The sequence below is a fragment of the Anolis sagrei genome, chromosome 2 (assembly GCF_037176765.1).
Source record: "Anolis sagrei isolate rAnoSag1 chromosome 2, rAnoSag1.mat, whole genome shotgun sequence".
In the NCBI taxonomy this organism is placed as follows: domain Eukaryota; kingdom Metazoa; phylum Chordata; class Lepidosauria; order Squamata; family Dactyloidae; genus Anolis; species Anolis sagrei.
In genome coordinates, this window is record NC_090022.1 from 205,492,108 (window position 1) to 205,516,574 (window position 24,467).

Consider the following 24,467-nt stretch of genomic DNA (forward strand, 5'->3'; position numbering starts at 1 on the left):
ATCTGGATTTTATATGGCAGTGTAGAAGGGGTTTTAGCCCAAATTATGAGGCTACTCCAGAGTTTTGGCAAGTTGCTCAACCTGGTTTGCCCCATATTAATGAGCAGCGGTGCCTGGACATTCTGGTCCATTTTGCATTGCAGGGCTGGTGTGGAGAAGTTCTATGACTTCCCCAAATCCCTCAGTGTATTTCCACAGCTAAGGGGGGATTTAATATTTGTTCTTCCAGTACTCTAGTCCAACAGAGCTCATTATATGCTGCAGGCTTTCATTCAGAGTTAGTCAGGGGATGAAGCCTCACATTGATGTCCACTTTTGTCATCTTTCTCTCACCTGAAACCCCAGTTTAAAGGAATATCTTCATTGAGCAGCACATCATTCAAACTTCCTTTAGGGCAGTATTCTGTTATTATGGCAATATTTGGGATCTCAATGCAACCTCCTATGAATTTGCAGAGGTTGGGATGATCTAATTCTCTGTGAAAACAAAGGCAAGAATCAGATCTTAGTATAGAGGTCAATACAGTGTTCAAATTGTATCAAGAACCATATTTCTAGGAATGCAACATTTTTTAAACATTTCCCCAGTGAACAGAAAGATTTTTCTCGAGCGTGATGATAGGAATTAGATCTCTGAACAATTTAGCAAACTATAAACACTTGATTCTGTGGTGAGGGAGAGTCAAAGGAAGTTGGCATAGCAACCATCAGTATTTTTTCCAGAGCTTGGAGAAATTATCTGTTTTGGTAGCTGGTAGAGGAATACATACAAATGTAGTCCAAAAATGAATATTCCCAAATGTTGTATCATCTTCCCCACTTTCAGGTCAAATTCCATGCTCCACATGTGCACTAATATAGCACTTGAGAATTCAACAAATTGGTGGTAAATGACAAAATTATGGGTTGAAATTGAAGGAAAAAAACTGGAATCAGAGAGTTAGGGCAAGAAAATATTTTATTGTTGCCAATGACCGAGAGACAATTTCATACAGAACACTTTCCCATAAAAATCTATTACCAACGAAAGGGAAACCAGACTCACAAATTTTAACTATCTCTTTGTTTTTCTGACTGTCTATCATGGGGGCACTTGATTTTTAGTACAATAAATCAGGAACCAGCATCACACTGGTGACTATTAGTCTTTTACAATTATTTCTTTACCGCCTAGAAACTTGCTGGAGGCTGGCAGATATACAAATATCCACGTTGAGGAGCAAACTGCACATGGTCTTAGATAAAATTCAATATGTGCCATGTCATTTTTAGAAATAATATAGAAAGAATAAACATCTTTAGATGCTTTTTCTTTCTCCTATTCAGTATGCCACTAATTCACTTAATAAAGGTTTTTAAAAACTTTTTTAAAAACTTTGTGTTTTTAAGTACAATACAACTGTACCTTCCATTTGTTACTGACACAATAATAAATAAATACGTAATAAAAACGTTTACCAAAAAAAGAAAAAAAAAGATAGATTCTGGAGGTTTGTTTTCAAGTTGAATTTGTATGGAAATCAGAATAGGTACTTTTTATGCCAATCTTTTAAAAGTTTTTGATAGCATAGGAATGAGTTAGCGTCCCTGTAACATTTGTTATGCAAGCTCAGAAGATTTCACCTAACTTTCTGTCCTTGTGACAACTGGATTTTGGAAAAAATTGACTTCTCTTGGAAGCAAGGATTGGTGATAAAGCTTCACTGGACATCATATATAAGTTGGATGTTTGTAACTCAGGGACTGTCTGTATTCCTACCAAATAATAACAGTTGGATAGTATGAGAGAGCAGCTCACTCAGGTTCAAAGACCACACATTCTGTGTTCACATGAAGGTCTGTATCTGGAAAACAAATGTCATCGCTTACCTCACTTGTTTAACTTCTTTACGTATCATCTTGGTAAGAGTAAATGTTTTGTTCATTATTTTTTTGATGGCTACAGTTTTACCATCACTGGAAGAAAACAAGTTACATTAACTAACTATTCAAAGTGGCTCACAAAATAAGAAATTGGAGGAATAAAAATATATTTAATTAAAACAACATAAAGCATATAATTCAGTATTAGTGTATAGAATGATAAAATTGACTCCCAAAATTGACTTGGCAGCCCCAAAGGATATCAAGTCCACCCTAGCCCTCCAAACTGCAGCTAGATTATTCCCTGCAGGTAGATGGGACTCTCCTTGAAGATGTCCAGAGAAAGAGACCTTTTTAACTCTTTAGTAATTGCTAGATCCCTAGGTCCCATTGCTCAATTGCTCCTACCATCAAGTTGTTTCTTCTAGAATTCATTTGATATCTATCAGCCTGCAATTTCAAAAGATTAGGCCTGGACCTACCTTCTGGAACAACATAAAATAAACCTCATCCCTTTAGATATTCAAAGAGTGCAATTATGTCACTCCTCAGTCTTCTCTTCACCAAGCAGAACATACACAGTGCACTCAACCTTTTTTCATATGTCTTGTTCTCCATATCTCTTATCATCCTTGTTGTCCATATCTGAACCTGTTCCAACTTGTCCACATCCTTCTTAAAATGAACCTTCCAGAATTAAAAGTGTGGTCTGAGTAGAGCATGTAGAACATAGTAGGACTACTACTTTCCTTGATTTGGAAACTAGTAATGAAGGCTAACTTCATGCCTTCCAGAGTCCACATTCATCCACCCTTGTGGATTATGCTGCTGTTCTGGCTATGCCTAGAATTCATCTATTATAGCCATGAAGTTAGGACTTTATTGCATGAAGATGGCAAACCAGTATAGAAGCAGGAGCATTATGTTTGGTGACGGTTCCTATTCTACACGCACCTCACATTCTGTTGCCCATTTACCACCTTCCTCAATAAACTCATCCATCAATATTGATGGAATACGTGTCAATAGCTGCAGACTACACCCTTGTCCTGTCACTTACCTGAAGTGATGAGCTCATTCTGTTTCTGTGTTGGCACTGAAAAGAAGTCAGGTGACATTCTCCCCCCTCCCTCTCACTCTTCCTAAGGTAGTAATTCATTGAAAGTTTTTTTTAAAGAACTAACCATAGTTTTAATTGCAAAATTAAAAGAAATATAATGAAGCAGTAGAATTGTGGAAAAGTGGAGTTCTGAGACTAAGCAGAAAAATACCCATAGAACCTTAGATTGGTGAATTCAAATTCACTCAATTGTGCAAATGCTGAGGTGTGCAATAGCGAGGGTGATCATCTCAGCATGTTGCCGTTATCCTGGATTGCACAGTTGCCATGGGAATAGCGGTTTCATGCAATAAAGTCCTAAGTGTAAATACTCTTGTGTAACTTGAACACAGAACTAATCTCCCTGCTTCAAAGGGCACTCAAGAGAGAATAGCATGAAACTAGGCACCTACTAGATCCCAGTCTGTGTGAAGTAGTTTGCCTTAGTGGCATTTGCAGCTGCTGTACAGGAGCTCGGAGCTGTCAGACAGCTGGTGTTGGAGGTGCTGAGGGCATGTGGGACACTCAACGTGCTCCCCAGTGCCATTCTTGCCACAGCATCTATTTTTCAAAAAGAGAAATAAAATAAGGAAATGAATGTAGGCTGCTTGTAAATGCATTGGCACAGACTCATTGGCACAAATACCCACAAATCATTATGACTCAAAATCTACATTCTTTACTGTTGCTTGCTCTGTTCAAACCTTTCTGCACTTTCTCCACATTCTCTTCTTGCAGCAGATGGTAATTTAGTGGCAAACTTGACCCAGTATTGAGAAGTGTGGCATTTTTTTTGTAACTGCAGAAGTTTCTCAACAAGTTTTGAACAACTTGCTTGCATATGTGCAATCAGCTAATTTCAAATGATTAGAGTCTTATGTTTTATATATGATGAAGATATTCCGTATATCAGCATTTATTTGATTGCACATTTTTGAGTTATCCTTTCCATTGCTTTTCCTTTTCTTTCTTGGATTCAGCATAAGGCAACATCTTGTAGGCATGAAGATGAAACACCCTCATTTAAGATAATTTATTCCTGTCAATAAATGCTTTGTCTTTGCATACTTTAAAATAAGAAAGAATCAAACTGTATCTTCCTAATTTCTCCACTGCTTCATCTTTTTACTTACTCTCCAGCTCAGACCATACATTTGCATATTTATTTTTATCTTGCCTTATATTATAATTAATGAAGCTATAATCTCTTTTACTTGGTTCACCACTGAATGCTTAATTTATGCCTCTCAATTTGGGACATTTTCTCTCATTAGATTCAGGCAGACTGTGGTGCTAATATTTTGTCTGATCTTGTTAGCTTTTAATAGAACGCATTAGTTAGCTTGATGTCTCTTGTGCAGGGTACCAACGTTTCATATCATATACTATCCAAAAAAAGCAACAAATCCACAATCAGCAATAATAGCAAGAAATGAAATCAATTCCCAAACAAGCAGTGGGGGTAGTATATAGTGATAATATCATAAACTCTTGCGTGAGGTATTCATACTGAAAAAGATATATTACGTTGAAAGCTGTGTTTTCTCTGTCACCTTGCAGAGGCAATATGGTACAGTTGTAAAGCTGGATCTAGAGGGATTTTCCAGATGGTATCTTATACTACATCTGGTTTAGTGCTATAGAACCTGCTGACATTAATTATTTTAACAAAGACATGGGGACAAGTGATAAACAGTACAACAAATAAGGGAAAAAGTCACATCTCCCTTATTTCTCCATTAATGACAACCATGTACACTGTGGTTCAATTTTACATGCACTGCATCAGTGAGATTATGATGAGCCACAGTCTCCACTCACAAAGAGCTTTATATATGCCGATGACCCTGGCCTAACAACACAAGCAAAAGACTTTGAAACAGTCAAAAACCAACTTACTAATGTCCTGAAAGATCTCTCCAGCCATGACAAAGATAACCACTTGAAGCCTAATCCTATCAAGATGCAAGTGTGTGCTTTCCACATAACCATGAAGCCAACAAGAAATTGAAAGTTACCTGGGAAGGCCAAGAACTTGAACACTGTTTCCATCTTAAATATCTCAGTGTCAGTTTAGATAAAACATTAATATTTAGGAAACACTGTATAAACACCAAGCACAAAGTATCTGCATGCAATAGCATACTGCAAAAACTTACTGGCAGTGCATGTGGTACAGACCCAAAATTAATAAGAACATCAGCCCTGGCCTTGCATTACTCAACTGTTGAGTATGCCTGCCCTGTTTTGCACAAGTCTGTCCATGCGAAGCTGGCAAATAAAGTACTGAACAAAACATAGAATAATCACAGGATGTCTCAAACCTACACCTGCTGATAGACTGTATAAGGTAGCTGGCCTTGCCCCCCCCCCCCCCCCCCGGATGTGCGATGGGAAGTTGCTGCTAACTATGAGATAAATAAGGTTGAACACTGTGAACGGCATCCACTGCATGGCTATCAGCCTCCTCTCAGTAGACTCAAATCAAGGAAAAGCTTCATGAGAACCACCATTCCTCTTAATGTTCCCCCAGCAACAGCAAGAGTATCCTTCTGGGCAGCTAAACCAGGAAATCCCAATTGGGTGGCCCCCACGAGGGTCTGCCTCCAGAGGCAAACTAAGAATAGGCAACTTGACAGTCCCTGAAGGGACTCAGAAGTGGAGTGGGCAGATCAAAAGACAACCTGGCAGAACGACACTACCCAGAAGAATCCTCCATCTTGTGTGACTGTGGAGCAGAACAACAACTCCACACACTCCACAATGTTCTGCCTCATGCATAAAGGAAGATTTGGTTTAAAGCTACAGACAATGCAGTTGCCCGTTTTTGGTCTAAAATTGTTCAACCACTTGTTCTCCCTCTATTTTTTATCAGTTGTATACTTATTTATGCATTGCTTTTGGCATGAAATAAATAAATCAGTGAGTGGCCCTAATATCATATAGAGCACCCTTCTCCAATTCTCATGATCCCTTACAATAGGCATGGGCAGACAACTATGGGGATTGCAGTCCAAAACATCTAGAGGCAGCACAGTGGTGAAAGCTGATGATATTGTGAAATGAACATAGCTGTAGAACCAACATAGAGTCCTGATCAGCAACTTTAAAACAAACACGCGAAAGTGATGTATTTTCGACAAAGACTGGGAGCCTAACAATATGGCCTGCACCCACTAACTCTGCCCATTAATCCTTTCCTCCCACATGCATGGCCCAATATGAGTAACATATTTTGCTGACTTTATTCTCCTATCACTGTGCAATTTATCAGGCCTATTATTTGTAGTATGAATCAGAGGGAGACATCTCTCCCAAACCTTTGGTTGCTATTCACAATTGAAGGTAGTGGTGAAGTGGGGGGGGGGGGGGGGTGTTGAGTCAGCCTGTAGGTCAATTTAGGAGAAACCAACTGTCAAGCTTATTCATTTGGGAGACTAGATTGGAAGCCCCTCTAGTTGCCACTCATCATTTGCCCTGATAATAATCTCCATATTTACATACCTTGTTTGATGGAGTTAAAGTCTATAATCCAGCTTTCATCCCAAAACATTTTTTGCTTTTGGTACTGGAACCACTAAAGAAAAGATAACAAGTCAAATTTATTCCTAGGGTTTGCTCCAGTGATTTCAGTGATATGCCAGCACTGAAGATGACAGCTGGCACAGTGGTAAATGCATGCAGTGGTTTAACCTCTAAATTATTTGTATTTGTGCAAGCACTCCCATTACGTAGAAAGCTTCATGTCGAACCAACTGTCTTCAGCCACTTGTACAGCTTTGCCGTTATTATTGCTGTTTTTGTATGTTGTCAAGTCATTTCCAACCTAAGGTGACCCTAAGGTAAACCTATCACAAGGTTTTCTTTACAAAATTGTTCAGAAGGGGTTTGCTATTGCCTTCCTCTGAGGCTGAAAAAGTACCACTTGCATGAAGTGACCCAGTGGGTTTCATGGCTGAGTGGGGATTCAAACCTGGACTTCAGAGTTGTAATTCAACACACAAATCACTATATCATACTGACTCTCAGAAGCAAAACAAATTTGTCTTTGTGAGGCAGAAGACCACCAGCGATCACTGCAAATCAGTGGTTCTCAACCTGTGGGCCGCGACAACAAAAGTCTGATCTGCAAACCTGCTTTCTCTTCATTTTATTTTATTTCATTTTATTTCCTCTCCTTTCTGCAAAGCTGACCAGCCCCACCCCTTTTGGTACTAAAGTTGAAGAGTAGTCCCTGGTCAAAGTGATCCTTGGTCAAAGTGATACTTGGTCAAGTGGGCCTGGTCAAAAAAAGGTTGGAAACCAGTGCTGTAAATGAATGTTATCTTCCAGTTCTCAAGACTCCACCAGTGTTATCAACATTGGGTGGTTGAAGTACAGGAAATGAGCACTGTGCAATGTACAAAATAATGTATAAAATATTGAGAATAGGATGACAGATTGGAATAGGATGGCCTCTCATGCATAGGGTTGAAGTCAACTTGAAAGCATTTTACAACAACAATATAAAGCAAAGTATTAATGCCCCCCCCCCCCACTCCACAAAGAAACCCTTACTTTGGTCACAGAGATTCAGTATATCAAAGACTAAGGGCCCTTTCACACAGCCATATAACCCAGAATATCAAGGCTGAAAATCCCACAATATCTTCTTTGAACTAGGTTTAACTGAGTCCACACTGCCATATATACCAGTTCAAAGCAGAAAATGTGGTTTTTATTCAGCTTTGTGGAAGGGGCCTAAGTACTATGGAGGGGTCAGGGAAAGAGAAAGAAAAAGTAGAGGCATGTAGGAGAAAGTAGAGCCAGAGGAAAGAAAAATTAATTGGGTTGAGAAGGCAAATGTAAAAAGGATGATGAATGTTGTCCACCTCTTTTCAACATCAAAGCAAACATTTTCACCTTATCCATGAAAACACAGTGATGCTTCAGAACTGGTTGGTGATATTGTTTATATTGACAAGACAGGTAACCACATCACAGAAAACAGTGCTGTCATTCTATTGGGAGGAAAATGGCTACATGAACTGAGCTGTCAAGTTGCAACTCCTTGGCTCATTTTTTTTGTCTACTTCATTTTATTTATTTGGAAACCTGCCAAGACTGAGAGTCAAAAAAACTCCACAGTTAAAAAATGTTGTGGTATAAAACAAAAATAATTAGTTGTCAAATCTCTTCTGCTTCTGCTACTCTATCATGCAGATGGAGTTGCACTGCCAACACAGTGGGGAAGGAATGCCCCTTTGGTGTTTAGACCATCTTTTGGGAAGAGTACTTTAGAAGTAAGTAGCTTTTTGAAAGTAGACGAGACAGCTGTGAACCGGTTAGAGCTGTACCTTGCCAGAAATGCCCAAGGGGCTAGCAAAATGAGAACTTTTGTTTGCAGAATATTTTATAACACAGCCAAGGTTAAACAACAGGGTGTAGGAAGGAAAAAAGAGAAAGCAGGACAGGGAAGTGGAGGACTGCCTAAATTCTACTGGAGACATACCATGACTGTCAGAATGAAGCCTGTGCAGACTAAACACACCGGTAAGGCAATTGCGATCCTGACATCAGTTGTCAAAGGACATTCACCACAATCAGCAGGACATGTGGAACAACTCTCGTCATCTTCACAGAGGTCGTTCCCACAGACTGTGCACAAAGGAAAGAGATAACAACATGAATACTATTGGAGGATGAAACATACAATATGTTCTTGACTGAGGCCCCTTTAACACAGCCGAATAAAATCTCACATTATCTGCTTTGAACGGGAAACATATGGCAGTGTGGAATAAGATAACCCAGTTCATGGCAGATATTGTGGGATTTTCTGCCTTGATATTCTGGGTTATATCTGTGGAAGGGCCCTTAGCAGAGATCAAAACAAGAGCCGGATCAGAAGAAACTAGTGATGCCTGCTGTGGGCATAAAATGGAGCAGCCTAGTAGACTGCAGAAATGCAGGTAGAGGGGAGCAAAAAATAAGTGTATTAGCCCCGAATAAGAATACTGCCCACTAATGAACTTTTTCTTCAGTTCCCAAATTTTTAGTATTGCAAGAACTTAAAACAGCAGCCAAGGCTTTAAAAATACCTTATAGTTATACAACAAAATTAAAAAGACAATGGAAACACTGCAAATATAGAAGCTTTAGGTATGAACCATTTTTCAGTGTCTCATTCTCTGTCATGCTACAAATTTGAAAGTAACAGGATTTTTCCTTGGAGGAGGAAAAATTTTCATTATGAAAGACAACATTCTTGTTTTGCACACACACCATAGCTACACACCTGCATTTAAGGCCACATAGCAAATAGTTTGTGGATGAGTTTTTAAGCTAGAATTGGGTGTCATTAGACACTTATGCATGTAGAAAAATCTCCATGTAGAATTAAACAAAGAAAAAGTGGTATCAAGTTAAGCCATCATATACCTTAACTACACTAAGTTTAAAAAGTAAAGGTTTCCCCTTGACATTAAGTCTAGTCATGTCCAACTCTGGTAGGTAGTGCTCATCTCCATTTCTAAGCCAAAGAGCCAACACTGTCCATAGATGCCTCCAAGGTCATGTGGTCAGCATGACTGCATGGAGCGTTGTTACCTTCCCACTGAAGCAATAAATAATGATCTTACATTTTTATGTTTTCAAACTGTTCGGTTGGCAGAAGCTGGGGTTAACAGAAGGAGCTCATTCCGCTCCCTGAATTCAAACTGCCAACCTTTTGGTCAGCAAGTTCAGCAGCTCAGCGATTTAACCCGCTGCACCACCAGAGCTCCTACAGTAAGTTAGGAAAGACCATTTCCCTCAAATAAAGGATGTGTCCCTGTCCTTCAACAAGAGACAATAATGTAGCACATTAGTCTCAGATCTTCCAACATCTAACATGACTTGCACCGCCTAGAGTCAGTGATTCAGACATTAGACCCCAACCCTCTGACACAATTAATCATTTTCTACAATTGTCATTCCTCACATAGCAAGGACAAACACAATCTCCAGTGGTGTGGAAAATTAGACATTCCATTCTCATGAATATTCAGACTCTCGTGGCATTATATCTACACATGTTCCATGAAAACGTCTCTTGACAATAACCAGTTGCAATGTGTTGCATACCTACTGCAGGAAGAACCATAGTTTGGGCCTCTAAAGCCGCCTGCATCCGTCCAACCCTGATGTGTGCAATGAGAGAAGTCATTCCAACATGCACCAAGACAACCTACAGGACAAGCAAACAAAGGGAGGGTGGGAAAGAGGGAGGAAGACTCGTGTTCATTATATTTATATTCCACCTTCCAATATATACAAAGACTTCTTTTCACATTTCTCTTACATGCATACAACAACAAGATGTGTGAACGAGGAGAGAAAGAGAGATACTTGGGTCATCCAATGTATTTAAAGATCCTATTTATTATTTATTTATTTTATTTACCTTACTTATATACCGCTGTTCTCAGCCCGAAGGCAACTCACAGCGGTTCACAACAAATAAGAACAGCAAAAATTCAGTGCTACAGTATAAAAACAGTTAACAACCTAACACATTACACAATTAATAAACAGTTACTACAATACCCATTCACTGTCATCTCATCATCAAAAACATGTTCCAGATTCGTCATCCATTGTTCCATTCCAGTGTTCATTAACCAATCATTGCACTAATTAGTCGAACGCCTGCTCAAACAGCCAGGTCTTCACTTTTTTGCGGAACACCATTAGAGATGGTGCTAGTCTAATGTCCGTAGGAAGGGCGTTCCACAGCCGAGGGGCCACCACCGAGAAGGCCCTATCTCTCGTCCCCGCCAGCCGTGCTTGAGAAGCAGGCGGGATCGAGAGCAGGGCCTCCCTGGAACATCTCAAAGTCCTGGTGGGTTCATAGGCAGAGATGCGGTCGGATAGGTAGCTTGGGCCGGAACCGTTTAGGGCTTTAAAGGCCAACGCCAGCACTTTGAATTGAGCCCGGTAGCAGATCAGTAGCCAGTGGAGTTGGCGCAACAGGGGGGTTGTATGCTCCCTGTGCTCCGCTCCTGTTAAAATCATGGCTGTCGAGCGTTGGACTAGTTGGAGCTTCCGAGCTGTCTTCAAAGGCAACCCCACGTAGAGAGTGTTGCAGTAGTCTAAACGGGATGTAACCAGAGCGTGGACTACCGTGGCCAAGTCAGACTTCCCAAGGTACGGGCGCAGCTGGCGCACAAGCTTTAGCTGTACAAATGCTCCCCTGGTCACCGCCGAAACCTGGGGTTCCAGGCTCAGCGATGAGTCCAGGGTCACACCCAAGCTGCGAACCTGCGTCCTACATGATGGATGTAATATAATGATGAATATAGGTTAATGATCTCTTATCTGGAATTCTAAAACCAAAATGCTCCAAAATTCAAAATTGTTCACCTCAGTGGCTGAGATAGCAACGTTTTTCTTTCTATCTGGTGATACAATAGAGAAGGGAGGGAGAGAGATATGTGTTCATTACATTTTATTCCACCTTACAATGTATGCAGGGACTACTAGCTTCTCCTTTTCACATTGCTCTTACAGCTTAACAACAACAAGATATTTGTGTAGGGAAAGAGAAAAATGGAGAGAGGGAGCGAGCGAGAGAGACTTGGGTCACCCAATGTATTTACCGTAATAAATTAATGAGAATGTAAGCTTACCTCTCTTAAACCCCAGTTCAACAATCCAATCTCTTTGGCAAAATAAGACTTCCCTTCAAGAAAGAAAGTCTGCTCCAAATACAAAGATCCCGCATGATTGATTGAAAATGTTGCATCAAATTACCTTTAGGATTTGTGAATGAAATATAAATAATTTTCATGTTTGAATATGGATCCCATTTCCAAAAATATCTCATTATGGTTGTGTACACAAATACAGATATTCCAAAATCTTTTAAAAATCCAAAGAACTCCGGTCTCTAAAAGATACTTAATCTGTACTACATATCATCTTCTAATGTGACTCACCAAATCTATCTTATCAAGTAGTAGCTGCATTGAGTGATAGAAGTAAATTCTGTTTCTGATCAGGGTACAACAAGATGACATTTCCAACCCACTTCTGCCAGACAACTGCGATGGGATGAGCAGTTGCCACAAGGAATCTGCTTTGGATTGACATGAGAAGGGACTGGAAATGATATTCCACTATGTCCAGTTGCTAGCAGAACAGACCTTGATCTTTCAGTGGTGCTTCTGGCTGTTAAAGGAGATTGTGGCAGAAGTTTCGTGACTGCAAACATGAACACTAAACAGTTATGAATGTGTAAGTCCACTTCAACAGGATTCCAGCCAAAGTCATCCATATCTGTCCCCTTCCAATGGCATTAGGGAAACTTTCACATGTTTATGAACTACTGATATACATATTAGAGGTTGTTTTTTTGTCGTATCAGGAGCGACTTGAGAAACTGCAAGTCGCTTCTGGTATGAGAGAATTGGACGTCTGCAAGGATGTTGCCCATGGGACGCCCGGATGTTTTGATGTTTTTACCATCCTTGTGGGAGGCATGGGGAGCTGGAGCTGATAGAGGGAGCTCATCTGCACTCTCTTCGGATTCGAACCTGTGACCTGTCATCTTCAGTCCTGCCGGCACAGGGGTTTCACCCACTGCACCACCAGGGGCTCCTCATATTAGAGGTGGACAACCTTCAAATGATTTCAAAGAGTCCTGTGCAAGTTAGCAGTTCAGGTCTCTGAAAGATCAGACTTGTTTCTTCTTTAGTGACTTACTAGAAAAAAGAAGTGGGGAAAAAGAAGAGAGTAGCAAATAAATACTAGCAGAAGAAGTAGGAGAGGGAGAATAAAGCAGGTAGATAAAAAGAAAAGAACCAGTGTATCTACTTCTGGCCCTAGGTCTATCCAATGGTAGCTCCATCCACCATTACTGGCAGGAAACCCCAAACAAAATACCCAGGAGGATATGCAATCCCCAGTACAAATGTATAAATGAAAAATTGTTTAAACCTTGAACTCTGAAATACAGTAGAATCTTGCTTATCCAACCATTACTCATCCAATATTCTGTATTATCCAACGCAGTCTGCCTCCCGCCTGGATCCACAGCTGTTTCAATACATTGCAATGTTTTGGTGCTAAATTTGTTAACACACTAATTACAACATAACATCACCATGTTTTGAACTGCTTTTTCTGTCAATTTGTTGTAAAATCGGATATTTTGGTGCTTGATTTGTAAAATCACCATGTAATCTGATGTTTAATAAGCTTTTCCTTAATCCCACCTTATTATCCAACATTTTCGCTTATGCAGCGTTCTGCCGGCCCGTGTATGTTGGATAAGTGAGACTCTACTGTACAGTGAATCTGAGTGTGTAATGAAGATGAGACCTTTACCTTGGCAGTCCAGTTTTTCTGTGTCATTTTGCCAGCTGTAGATATGGTGTGAGTGAATATTTGGCCATCGTCTGGAATCCATGGTCCACAAATGCCACCTTTCCCCTTAGGGCAAAAAAAGGGGGTCAGTAAACAGTGTTGGCTCTGTCTCCCCTAAAGACTTTTCACAAGATCTTACAGCAACTCAATCCCACTGCAACTGAGTATCAAAAGTTCTATGGTATGATTTTTTAAAAAATAATATAATTAAACCTTTTGCGCACTGTTGAATAGCTTCCTGATAAGGAATGGATTTATACGTGTTGATTTCTTCCCCATTTGAACTTTTTAAAATTCTAAGTTCTCTTGATTTGGTATATACACACACAATTATCTATCAGCAAGTGAGAATCCAAAAGTGGCAGGCTAAAACCCAGAACCTCAAGCCATGGCTGATACCAAAGGAGAGACTCCCCCTGGGCACACAGAAGACTGAGCAACCTGGAAGACACTAAACAAACTGCGCTCTGGCACCACAAGATGCAGAGCCAACCTTAAGAAATGGGGCCACAAAATGGAGTGTGGAGAAGAGCAAACCGCAAACCACCTACTACAATGCAACCTGAACCCTGCCACATGCACAATGGAGGACCTTCTTATAGCAACACCAGAGTACTCCAAGTGGCCAGCTACTGGTCAAAGGATATTTAGTATAATGCCAAGGTTTTTTTTAAACTTTGTGGTTTTAAAATGCATTACAACTGTATCTTTGGTTCGCTCCTGATACGATAAATTTATCTATCTATCTATCTATCTATCTATCTATCTATCTATCTATCTATCTATCATCTATCTATCTACCTATCCACTCATCTATTCATCTAGCTATCTCTCTGTCATCTATAAGAAGTAAAATTCAGGAACAGTCAAATTCAATAGGCACAGCAATTCCTGACATGGAATGAATCATATGAATCCTGCCTACGATGGAGCTGTTAAAGGGGGCAACCCTAATTTCAAAGCCTATTTTTCAAATATCCCCACATATATGATTGTGACTATGTAGGATTCAAAACAAGACACTGTCACTTCTCCCACATTTAATTTTGTTATAGGTTCTTTGTCTCAAACATGAAGACAGCTTTGTTGTTACAGTTGAATCAGTTTAACTCTTTTTTTAAAAAAACCCACTGATTTCTAATAAAATTAATAAAACTAGAAATAAAACCCCTGAATTCTTCTTGATGTGTCTCCTTCTCTTAATGCACAGAATCAGAAATGTCACTGCTCCTGAACTTCTAAATTATTTGAATATTACTAATTAAATTCTAGCCAGACTTAGCATCATTACAGAACTATAAAGCTGCTTTCAAAAGATTAAAACAACTAATTATAAAATCAGGTTTAAAGCAGCAATACCTAACAGAAACTCAAAACATAGTATTATATCAAAGCAATATAACGGACTCCAATCTTTTTAGAAGAAATTTATTTCAATTAGTCTCTTTAGACATAAAAGAGAACAGTTGAAATTACACAGAATGGGTGTCGTTACCACCATATCAGTCTTAAAGTTAAATTAACATGTACTGGGCCAGATGACTCAGAATTCATTAATTTCCAGATAATGACTAACATTCCCACTGAAAATATGAAGGCAGATTTCCAAACTCCAAATCCAGAATTCAAAGGCTTGATCTTTAATTTCATAGGGAAACGAAAGCAAACTAATTTTCTCAGTGATAAAAAAAAAGGGGGGGGGGGAGGATCATGGCAGGTAAATAATCACTTTTCATCCCTACTTTCCCATTTGAAACCCTGGAAATCAAAATCCAAGGTTTCAGTTTTGGAATGTATATTGGGCCATTTAAATTTGAAGGGCTTCTGACAAAGGCTGGTTATTTCATAGCATTGAACTTCAGAACGATTTCCATTCTTCAATATACGAAGGCCATGGAAGTAAAGGTGACAACTATCCTTCTTGTTTTTATTCCAATCTTCATTCAAGGCTGTCACAAGAAAAATGCAAGACAGTGAAATACAAGAAGAAACTCCATTATAAGTCACAATAAAGTAGAAAAGAAGGCTAGCGAACAACGATATCCAGAAATAGGACTAGAATAGGCTATCATATTTGTGCCAAATATACAACGGCACAAATATGACAGGTATCTTAAGTTGTGGGTTGTCACTTTTTATGGGCTGTAAGAACCTGTGCATTCTCACAAGAAATACAGAATTTATTTATTTTTTAAATTGCTATATTTATACCCTGCCCTTCTCACCCCAAAGGAGACTCAGAGCGGCCTTACAAGCAGGCAATAATTCGATGTCGCATAAAATACATACATAAAATACATAAAAGCCAGCAAGTTAAAAACATCTCAACATTAAAACCAATTATTAAAACTCATTTAAAAAACCATAATCTGAAGGCGTTTCAGTTGTAATTGTACTATTCACTTATTACAACTGCAAATTACTGTCCTAAAGCTTGGTCCCATAGCCATGTTTTTACTTTATTTCTGAAGGTCAGACAGGAGGGAGCTGATCAAATATTGTTGGGGATGGAGTTTCACAGGTTTTTGTGTATGTGTCAGGAGCAACTTGAGAAACTGCAAGTTGCTTCTGGTGTAAGAGAATTGGCTGTCTGCAAGGACATTGCCCAGAGGATGCCCAAATGTTTGATTTTTCCATCCTTGTGGGAGATTTCCCTCATGTCCCCACATGGGAAGCTGGAGCTGACAGAGGGAGCTCAACCCACTCTCCTGGATTCAAACTGCTGATCTGTCTATCAGCAGTCCTGCCAGCACAAGGATTTAACCCATTGCACAACCAGGGGCTCCAGTTCCATAAGTGAGGGGCCACCACTGAGAAGGCCCTGTCTCTTGTCCCCACCAACCACATCTGCGAAGGAGGTGGGACCAAGAGCAAGGCCTCCACAGATGATCTTAACCTTTGAGGTGGCTCATAGAGGCACATTCATATATTCAGACAGGTAAGCTAGACCAGAACTATTAATGGCTTTATAGGCTAAAGTCAGCACTTTTAATTGTGTTTGGTAGCTGACTGACAATATATTTTTTAATTTATATATTAATCATAAAGCCATAAAAACAAAATACTATAATATTAAAACCAATTAATTAAAAACATATAGTCCAATATCATAGTCCAAGGCCATTCCAGTTGTCATTGCACTATTCTGTATTCACTTATTGCACTAAAAATTTCTATCCAAAAGCTTGGTCCCATAACCATGTTTTTGGTTTTTTTTCCTGAAGGTCAGGAGGGATGGGGCTGATCTAAATTCACTAGGGAGGGAGTTCCACAGCTGAGAGACCACCACTGAGAAGGCCCTGTCTCTCACCCCTACCAACTGCACGTGTGAAAGACGTGGGAGCAAGAGCAGGGCCTCCCCAGAAGATCTTAGTCCTCGAGATGATTCATAGTAGTCTCCGAGATGGTTCTCTACCTTGTTCTCCCTATCTTCACCCCAAAACCTACCATGCTGGAGCCATTCCAGTATGGAAATTTACTGATCAATGGAGACGGGGTTGGTAGAGAAATGTCAAATTCTGTTTCTACAGCTGGATTTAAAGTAACAGAAGTCTCCAGAAGTCCCAGAGAGCAATATTTATGCTGTTCATCTATCTGTCCCTTCACAATTGGATGTTTCTCCAACAATGCCACCTGGCCAATAAATGTCTGTGTTGAGAAGGTGCAATAAAACATTAAAAATGGGTTTGGAAAGAGAGTTTGGCTCTTTTTTCAGGTTTGCAGACAATTTCAACCTTTCACATTGACCTAAAAATGACTGGCAGATATTAAATTGGTCTAACACCTTCACAAATCTCTGAAGAGGACACCAACCAATGTTCATTAAAATTTGGATGACACACATTTCCCTATATTATACCATGGGTTCTTTTAATGGACACCAAAGCTCCAGCTCTGCTGTAAGTTGGCAGTACTCTGTAAAGCCTACAAAGTAATATAGGGTGAACTATGGTTTAAAAAGTTGTTCACTTGCTAAACTCTGCTGGATCAACAGCAGCACTTTCTTGTAATGAATGATTGTCAGTCCTCAAAACTTCTTGGGAAATGGTGCTTGGCAGTGTAATCCTACACATGTTTCCTCAGAAGTAAGTCTCATTCATTTCAATGAGTCAACATCTAGGCCAGTGGTTCTCAACCTGTGGGTCCCCAGATGTTTTGGCCTTCAACTCCCAGAAATCCTAACACCTGGTAAACTGGCTGGGATTTCTGGGAGTTTTAGGACAAAACACCTGGGGACCCACAGGTTGAGAACCACTGATCTAGGCGATTTTACCTAAAACATTTTACAGAGAGGATTTTTTTGCAGCTTTTCCTTTGATGTTCAACTTTTTCTGACAACTATTTCAGATTTTTGTAAAAAAATTGAAGAAAGTTATTTTCAGTATTTTTCAAAGACCCTCATTTCCTAACAGGCCGTAACCGAGAAGGATTATGCTTGCTGTATTGTGATAAAATATTCAATGTGAAGGTCTTAAGGTTTTAATTTGAAAATGGTATATTTCTGGTAGCTAATTTCAGGTATTTCTATACTCATCTCAACTCATGCTGTGCCAGAAATGTGGATGACTCCTGCAAGCTAAGGTTAAAAAAATAAAACTTGGAAAAAACACAATGGGTATAAATAGCTCCTACTTAGCTGGGTTCTCTCTATACAAGCGCATTTAATATCGCACAGCTACATTCCTCTTAGCCTTCATATATAGAGTTCCATCTAAGCAGAGAAGCATAAAATATCTATATGAAAATGAAACTTTAATAACTGATAACTGTATGCTTTTGATCAGCTCACAAATCTTCCCTCCAATGAAAGCAAGGAATCAGTAAGTCTGGGCACCATGAATTAGATTCCCCACATTTCTAAAGAAGATGAAGGAGACAACTTAGCATTTATATAACATATTTCAAGTGTTCAAAGGTCTGAGAGGTCATAAATATGTTTCATCAGCCAGTATTATTCTTCCCCAAGCTGCAGGTCCGATTGTACAGCCGAAGGAATGATGGTGTCCCTCAGACCAACTGATCAAACCATGACTAAAATGAGATTTGAGTTTGGAACTCTTTTGCCATTACAGCAGATAGAAAAAAAAGGTAATAGGGAGAGATAAGAACATTGTTTTGTTTTTTAAGTAATGCTTGGTAATATCATGACTCAACAAACACACCATGGAATAAGAAACATTTCAACATTCCTTCTGAAAAATTGTTTTGGAGGGTTTGTGAGTGAGAAGATTAGGAGATGGATCTGCCCCAACTGCAAAATGGCACAATGGGTTGAATCTGTGTGCTGCTGAACTGCTGACCTAAAGGTTGCTGGACTGCTGATCCGATGGTTGGCAGTCCAAATCTGCAAACTGGAGTTTATCAGCTCCAGTTCCTGCCAACCTAGAAGTTCAAAAACATGCAAATGTGTGTAGATAAATAGGTTACGCTTCGGTAGGAAAAGGCAAAGAGACTCTCCAAGCAATTTTGCCAGCCACATAACCAGGAGGAAACAATGCAGGCTCCTCGGCTTGAAAATGGAGAAAAAAGCATCTCCCCAGTGTTGTGACTCAGCTTGACTCTGAGTCTGAAGCTGAGTTCTTTGGGCCTTTTGAGCCAGAATTCCTACAGGATGATGAGGAGACTGATGGGTTACAGATTTCTGTACATTTCTGCCAAAGGTCAACGCAATGCGTTCATGTCTGCAAAGGGTATTTAGCCTTGTAGCTGACAAGCAAGGGTTGTCAGTCCAACGTAGCTCTTCCCATGCAAACTTCTGTGGATTAACTTTGGCTTTTAGCAGCAAGCTTCTGGCCTCCTAAGTCTGGGTTTTGGATCTTGTTTTCAACTGTTTTTCATGGACTCTTGTTTGACCATTGCTAATTATGCTTCATGTTTTTGCCTTTGGATCTTGGGAACTTTGTCTTTGCATTTAAGCCTTTGTCCTGGCTATGGAACTTTTGCATTTCTTATACTTTGTTTTGATTTTTTCCTTTTTCTCAATAAACTACAAAACCTACAGCTTTGGTGTGGTGGTGTTTGGGAGCAAGGTGAAAACTACCCTGAGTTGCAACATCCAGAGCTAGAGATGAGCACTGCCTCCAGAAGCCAGAAATGAAAGAAGGAGCCTCTGCCTTTGGTTGTGTCCCATTGTATATAATTGTAAAGACACATAAACCCAATTTTCCTACTTTCCAACAGACCTCACAACCTCTGAGGATGCCTGCCATAGATGCAGGCGAAACATCAAGAGAGAATGCTTCTGGAACATGGCCACACAGCCCGGAAAACTCACAACAACCTGAGTGACAGATAGGTTACTATTAAAAGGAAAGAGTAACAATGGGCATGTTATTTTTTCAACAGCTCTCCAAACTTTTTATTTTGGAGTTTGTATTGTTTTTCTATGAAAGGGAAAACATGATCAAAATACAGAACTATGCAAATGAAAGGATAAGATTATGCAGATAGGAGAAAGCTTTATTTTCATCAGCTGTTGTCGCCATCAAGGCAAGAAGAGGGATTTTTAGATTCATCCAAACCACACTCTCACATAAGTGAAACAGCGCTATACAATTGAATGGATATGTGAAAACCTGTCTTCCAGCTTGGCCAGGGGTGTCTGCTCTTTCTGAATGTTTGGCATCAGCTTTATTGCACAAGGCTCTTAAACTGGAATTGCAGCAGAATAAGCGTGTATGCTGCTGGTATCTATTGCATGATGTTGTGTGCATCCAGCTACCAGTTTGCCTTTCCTTGGTGACTATAACATCACTTTTAAAAGATGGATAAAACCTGTCAATGCCTCCAAACCTTCCCATTATTTACTCCAGTGTGATAGGTACTTCTACTTCTGTGACATCAATTGACATCAGTGAGTATGATTCCTCTCCTTTCTCCCTGTTATCCTTTGATGTTCTTAATATGGCTGTTTCCCTTTCTTCAGAGCTTTAATTTTTTTGGGGGAAAAAACCTTTCAATTGTAAAATTATGCTTTAAAAAAGCAGTTTCTGTTCTTTAAAAAAATCCATATTGTGCTACTTGCAAATGGAAATAAAATCAATATTTTTTAAATTATAAAAATTATTTAAAAATATTCATTTATTGACAGTATTTATATACCACTTTTCCCACCCTTGGGGGGGGGGGACTCAAAAAATAATGGCAAAATTCAATGCCTTACATACATAAACTAAATCATACACCAACATCATATGACTAAGCATACAATACAACAGGAAAAATGCACCATAAGATAATAGGATATTTTAATATGTATAAAAAGTTAAAACACCTAATAAAAACATTAAAATCACATGATCCAAACTTGTAAATTGGGCCATTCCAGATGTCGATTACACATATTCCACATTTACCTCTTGTACTGTGTTACTTTACTAGTCAAAACTTGGTTCCATAACCATGTCTTTGTTCTCTTTCTAAAGGCCAGGAGGGAGGGCGCTGATCTAATCTCACTGAGGAGAGAGTACCAGAGTTATGGAGCCACCACTAAGAAGGCCCTGTCTCTTGTCCTCACCAACTGCACTTGCAAAGCAGGTAGGACCAGGAGCAGGGTCTCCTCACAAGATCTTAACCACAAGTCATGCTGGTTAGGGCATAAGGAAACAGGGTGGACTATGGAGGCTGTGCAAAAGACTGACCATGGACACAATGGATTTCCAAAGCAGGACAACTGTACAAATGCAGAGAAACGAGATATTGAACATTCTGAAATCGATATGCATATAGTATCTACACTAATGCGATTGAGGCAAGATAGTGGCTATAATAAAGTCCACAGAGGTTGTTTGTCCATAGCAGCATCACCCTTGTTAGGAGACCAATGATGCATCTAAACAATAGAATATGACACTACTTTAACTGGCATGCTCAAAAGTATGTAATCTTGGGAGTTTTAGTTTGGGGAGGCACCAACACTCTTTGGCAGAAAATGCTAAAAATCTTGTAAAATTACAGCTTGTTTGCACCATTTCCCCATAATTTCTGTTGCTACTGCACCTGAAGTGAGGACCAAGTGTTTCCCAGGCAACATCACACAATGGTTGCAAAACTAAAGGACTGTTATGACTCTTAAAGATGAGTTTTATCTGAAAGAGGCTTCTGCAGACCTCATTTCTTTCCACTGGTACTAACCATGAATGCCAAGGGACAGGAATGTATGTTTGCGTGATGAACACAGCAGTTCTCTCCATTAGCATCCTTCCAATTCAGCGGGCATTCCTGTTCTTCACAAAACTTCTTAGCAGCAGTCGCATCACTTTAAAAAGCAAGCAAGAAAGCAAAAATTTATTTTTTAGTCAAAGGTCAGCCTGAAAGGAATGTGCACTGCTAATTAACTTACTTGAAGCTAGAAAGAAAAATACAGCACAACCAAAAATTGATTTAAAAAATTGGTATCTTGGTTTTTAGGCCTGTTTTTGGGGTTATTTGGGGTGCTGATTCAGAAAATTGCATTGGACAGGCCACATCAGCTCTAGTTTCTTAGATACTGTTATCGTGATTTTCTATAGGCGAGTAGATGAAGACTGGTATAGTTTTTTATTGCTATTATCCAGATGGAAACAGTTTTTCTTAAAACATAGTAACCAATAATTCTAGTTAATAGTTTGCATGGATTTTGCTTTGAAAATTCTTAAAATCAAGTGAATAGCAAAGTATGTTATACTTATTTTGCACAGTTGCTATTTGAATACAGAGCGAGACACGTTTTATGATTTTTGAATGTATATTTTCTGATTATATATTAGATTGTTTATGTCAAATCTATATAAATAAAAATGTAATGTTCGTTTGTGGGATTAACAGAACTCAAAAACCACTGGACGAATTGACACCAAATTTGGACACAAGACACCTAACAACTCAATGTATGTCCTTCACTCAAAAAAATTGATTTTGTCATTTGGGAGTTGTAGTTGTTGGGATTTATAGTTCACATACAATCAAAGAACATTCTGAACCTCACCAACGATGGAATTGAACCAAACTTGGCACACAGTTCTCCCATGACCAACAGAAAATATTGGAAGGGTTTGGTGAGCAGTGTCCTTTGGTTTTGGAGTTGTAGTTCTCCTACATCCAAAGATCACTGTGAACTCAAACAATGATGGATCTGGACCAAACTCTACAAGAATACTCAATATGCCCAAATGTGAACACTGGTGGAGTTTTGGGAAAATATACTCTTGACTTTTGGGAGTTGTAGTTGCTGGGATTTATAGTTCACCTACAATCACAGAGCATTCTGAACACCACCGATAGAATTGGGCCAAACCTCCCACACAGAACCCCCATGTGGGCCACAGCAATGCATGGCAGGGGACGGCTAGTAATTAATAAAATCATTTCCAAAAAAAAAAGAGAGAGAATACTCTACAAGGTCTTTATATGCTGTTTAACTGATATCTCTTTCCAACTGAATTGTTTAAAATACTTTTAATTCTACAGATAGTTTAACTGCATTGTAGCCAGGCATGTAGCCGGGGGGGGGGGGAGGCTTGAGGGGCTTCAGCCCCCCCCCCCCCCCCGAAATTCTCATGGTTGTTCGCGAGAAGGCCTTACTGGTACATTATTTAAACTGTTATGTTTATTCATATCATTCTCTGATCACCATGCTCAATATATTCCATGTGCATGGGGGTATTAGGGTAATGCTAGGGTAGACCGTTTTTCATTCAGATTCAGCCCCCCCCCCCAAATCAAAATCCTGGCTACGGGCCTGATTGTAGCAAAAGCAAAAACTTTGTGGTCAAGTGGTGGATGGCAGTCTTGCACATCCACATGAAGCATGTGCACCAAGGAACCGTGAATGATACTTGGCATTACAATATTGCCCAATTATTTAGAAGGTGTCATGGGGAACAGGGGAAGGATCATTTCTATGAACTCTGTCATATATTTCGGAAAATATCCCAAAGAAAAGTTTTCACCTGTGAGAGAGGTAATTATTTTCCACAGCATAGTGGTAAAAATGATCAGAAGCAAAAAGAGCATAGACTACATCAAAGGATTGTCCGCTGATGACCTTTTCTGGAGGCCTCTGAACCCAGGCCATCTCCAGACCTAGAATTAAGCAGAGACACAGGTCAAACATGCACAAGGCAAAACTTAATCAACCTTTCACAACCTTTTACCCAAAGACTTTGGGTTGTGGGTAATATTGCTTTAAAAGGTTATTCTTGGTTAAGGTGAAGGTAAGTGCAGAGGTTTATCCCCAAGAGATGTATATTCTTGTATATAAATTCCAACATTTGAAAAAACCCATTAGGAGAGATTTTCTACAAATTGACTCATATATATTTCTGTCTTTCTGTCTCAGGCCCCCATCTCCCCTGCTATACAATACACTTTGAAGTGTATTATAATGCTCAATATAGACTCATATAATTTAACTGGATTTTATGAGTCAAATCAAATCATTTATTTCGGTCATAGACCAGCACAGGAAATAAAAGTCACAGTTTCATACCAAATTGGTACATTTAGTACATTTAAAATGTAAATATAAATACTGAAGTAAATAGGAGGTGAAGGAATGGAAGGAGAAACAGGGTATTATATGACTCATATAAACAGGTGGATAATATGAGTCTACACTGGCATATAATCCAGTTGAATGCAGATAATCTGCATTCTGGGACTGGATATACACTGCCATCTAATCCAGTTTCTGAATCCAGATTATCGGCTTTGAACTGGATTATATGAGTCTAGTCTGCCATAAAATTCAGTTCAAATCAGATAATCTGAATTTAGAAACTGGATTATATGGCAGTGTAGATGGGGCCCATATGCTTTTATCCATCAAAACTATGTTATGAATTTTATGTACAGGATCTGGATGTTCTTTCTCTTAGCATTGTTTTAAGACTGCAGTGATTATTAGCTGCAGACATGAGAATGATTGATTGCAAAGAAATTGGGTAATAAAAGAGCTGCTATACACACCATTGCTTCCATTATTTATAAGCAAGTGTGTGTGTGTTTTAAAATTGACTTTCAGCAACTATCCATGAAAATCTGGCTGACATTATTCATGGTGGAAAAAAAGGACAATATTATCGAGACCAAGTTGCATATAACATGATTGTCCGGAGACAGTGACACTATTTTCCAGGAG

At 39.3% G+C, this 24,467-nt stretch overlaps 1 protein-coding gene across 1 annotated transcript in view; it reads right to left on the reverse strand.

The window, feature by feature from the left end:
* LOC132767483 (atrial natriuretic peptide receptor 1-like) overlaps window positions 1–24,467 on the reverse strand; it is a 70,689-nt gene that overhangs the window by 38,261 nt on the left and 7,961 nt on the right. The window contains exons 3-11 of the mRNA XM_067464351.1: window positions 23,278–23,410; window positions 21,482–21,605; window positions 13,310–13,414; window positions 10,067–10,169; window positions 8,454–8,599; window positions 6,467–6,539; window positions 3,376–3,523; window positions 1,870–1,956; window positions 334–477 (exon numbers count right to left, since the gene is read on the reverse strand). Of these exons, the coding sequence (XP_067320452.1) occupies window positions 334–477; window positions 1,870–1,956; window positions 3,376–3,523; window positions 6,467–6,539; window positions 8,454–8,599; window positions 10,067–10,169; window positions 13,310–13,414; window positions 21,482–21,605; window positions 23,278–23,410 (1,063 nt within the window). The remainder of the gene's footprint in view (window positions 1–333; window positions 478–1,869; window positions 1,957–3,375; window positions 3,524–6,466; window positions 6,540–8,453; window positions 8,600–10,066; window positions 10,170–13,309; window positions 13,415–21,481; window positions 21,606–23,277; window positions 23,411–24,467) is intronic.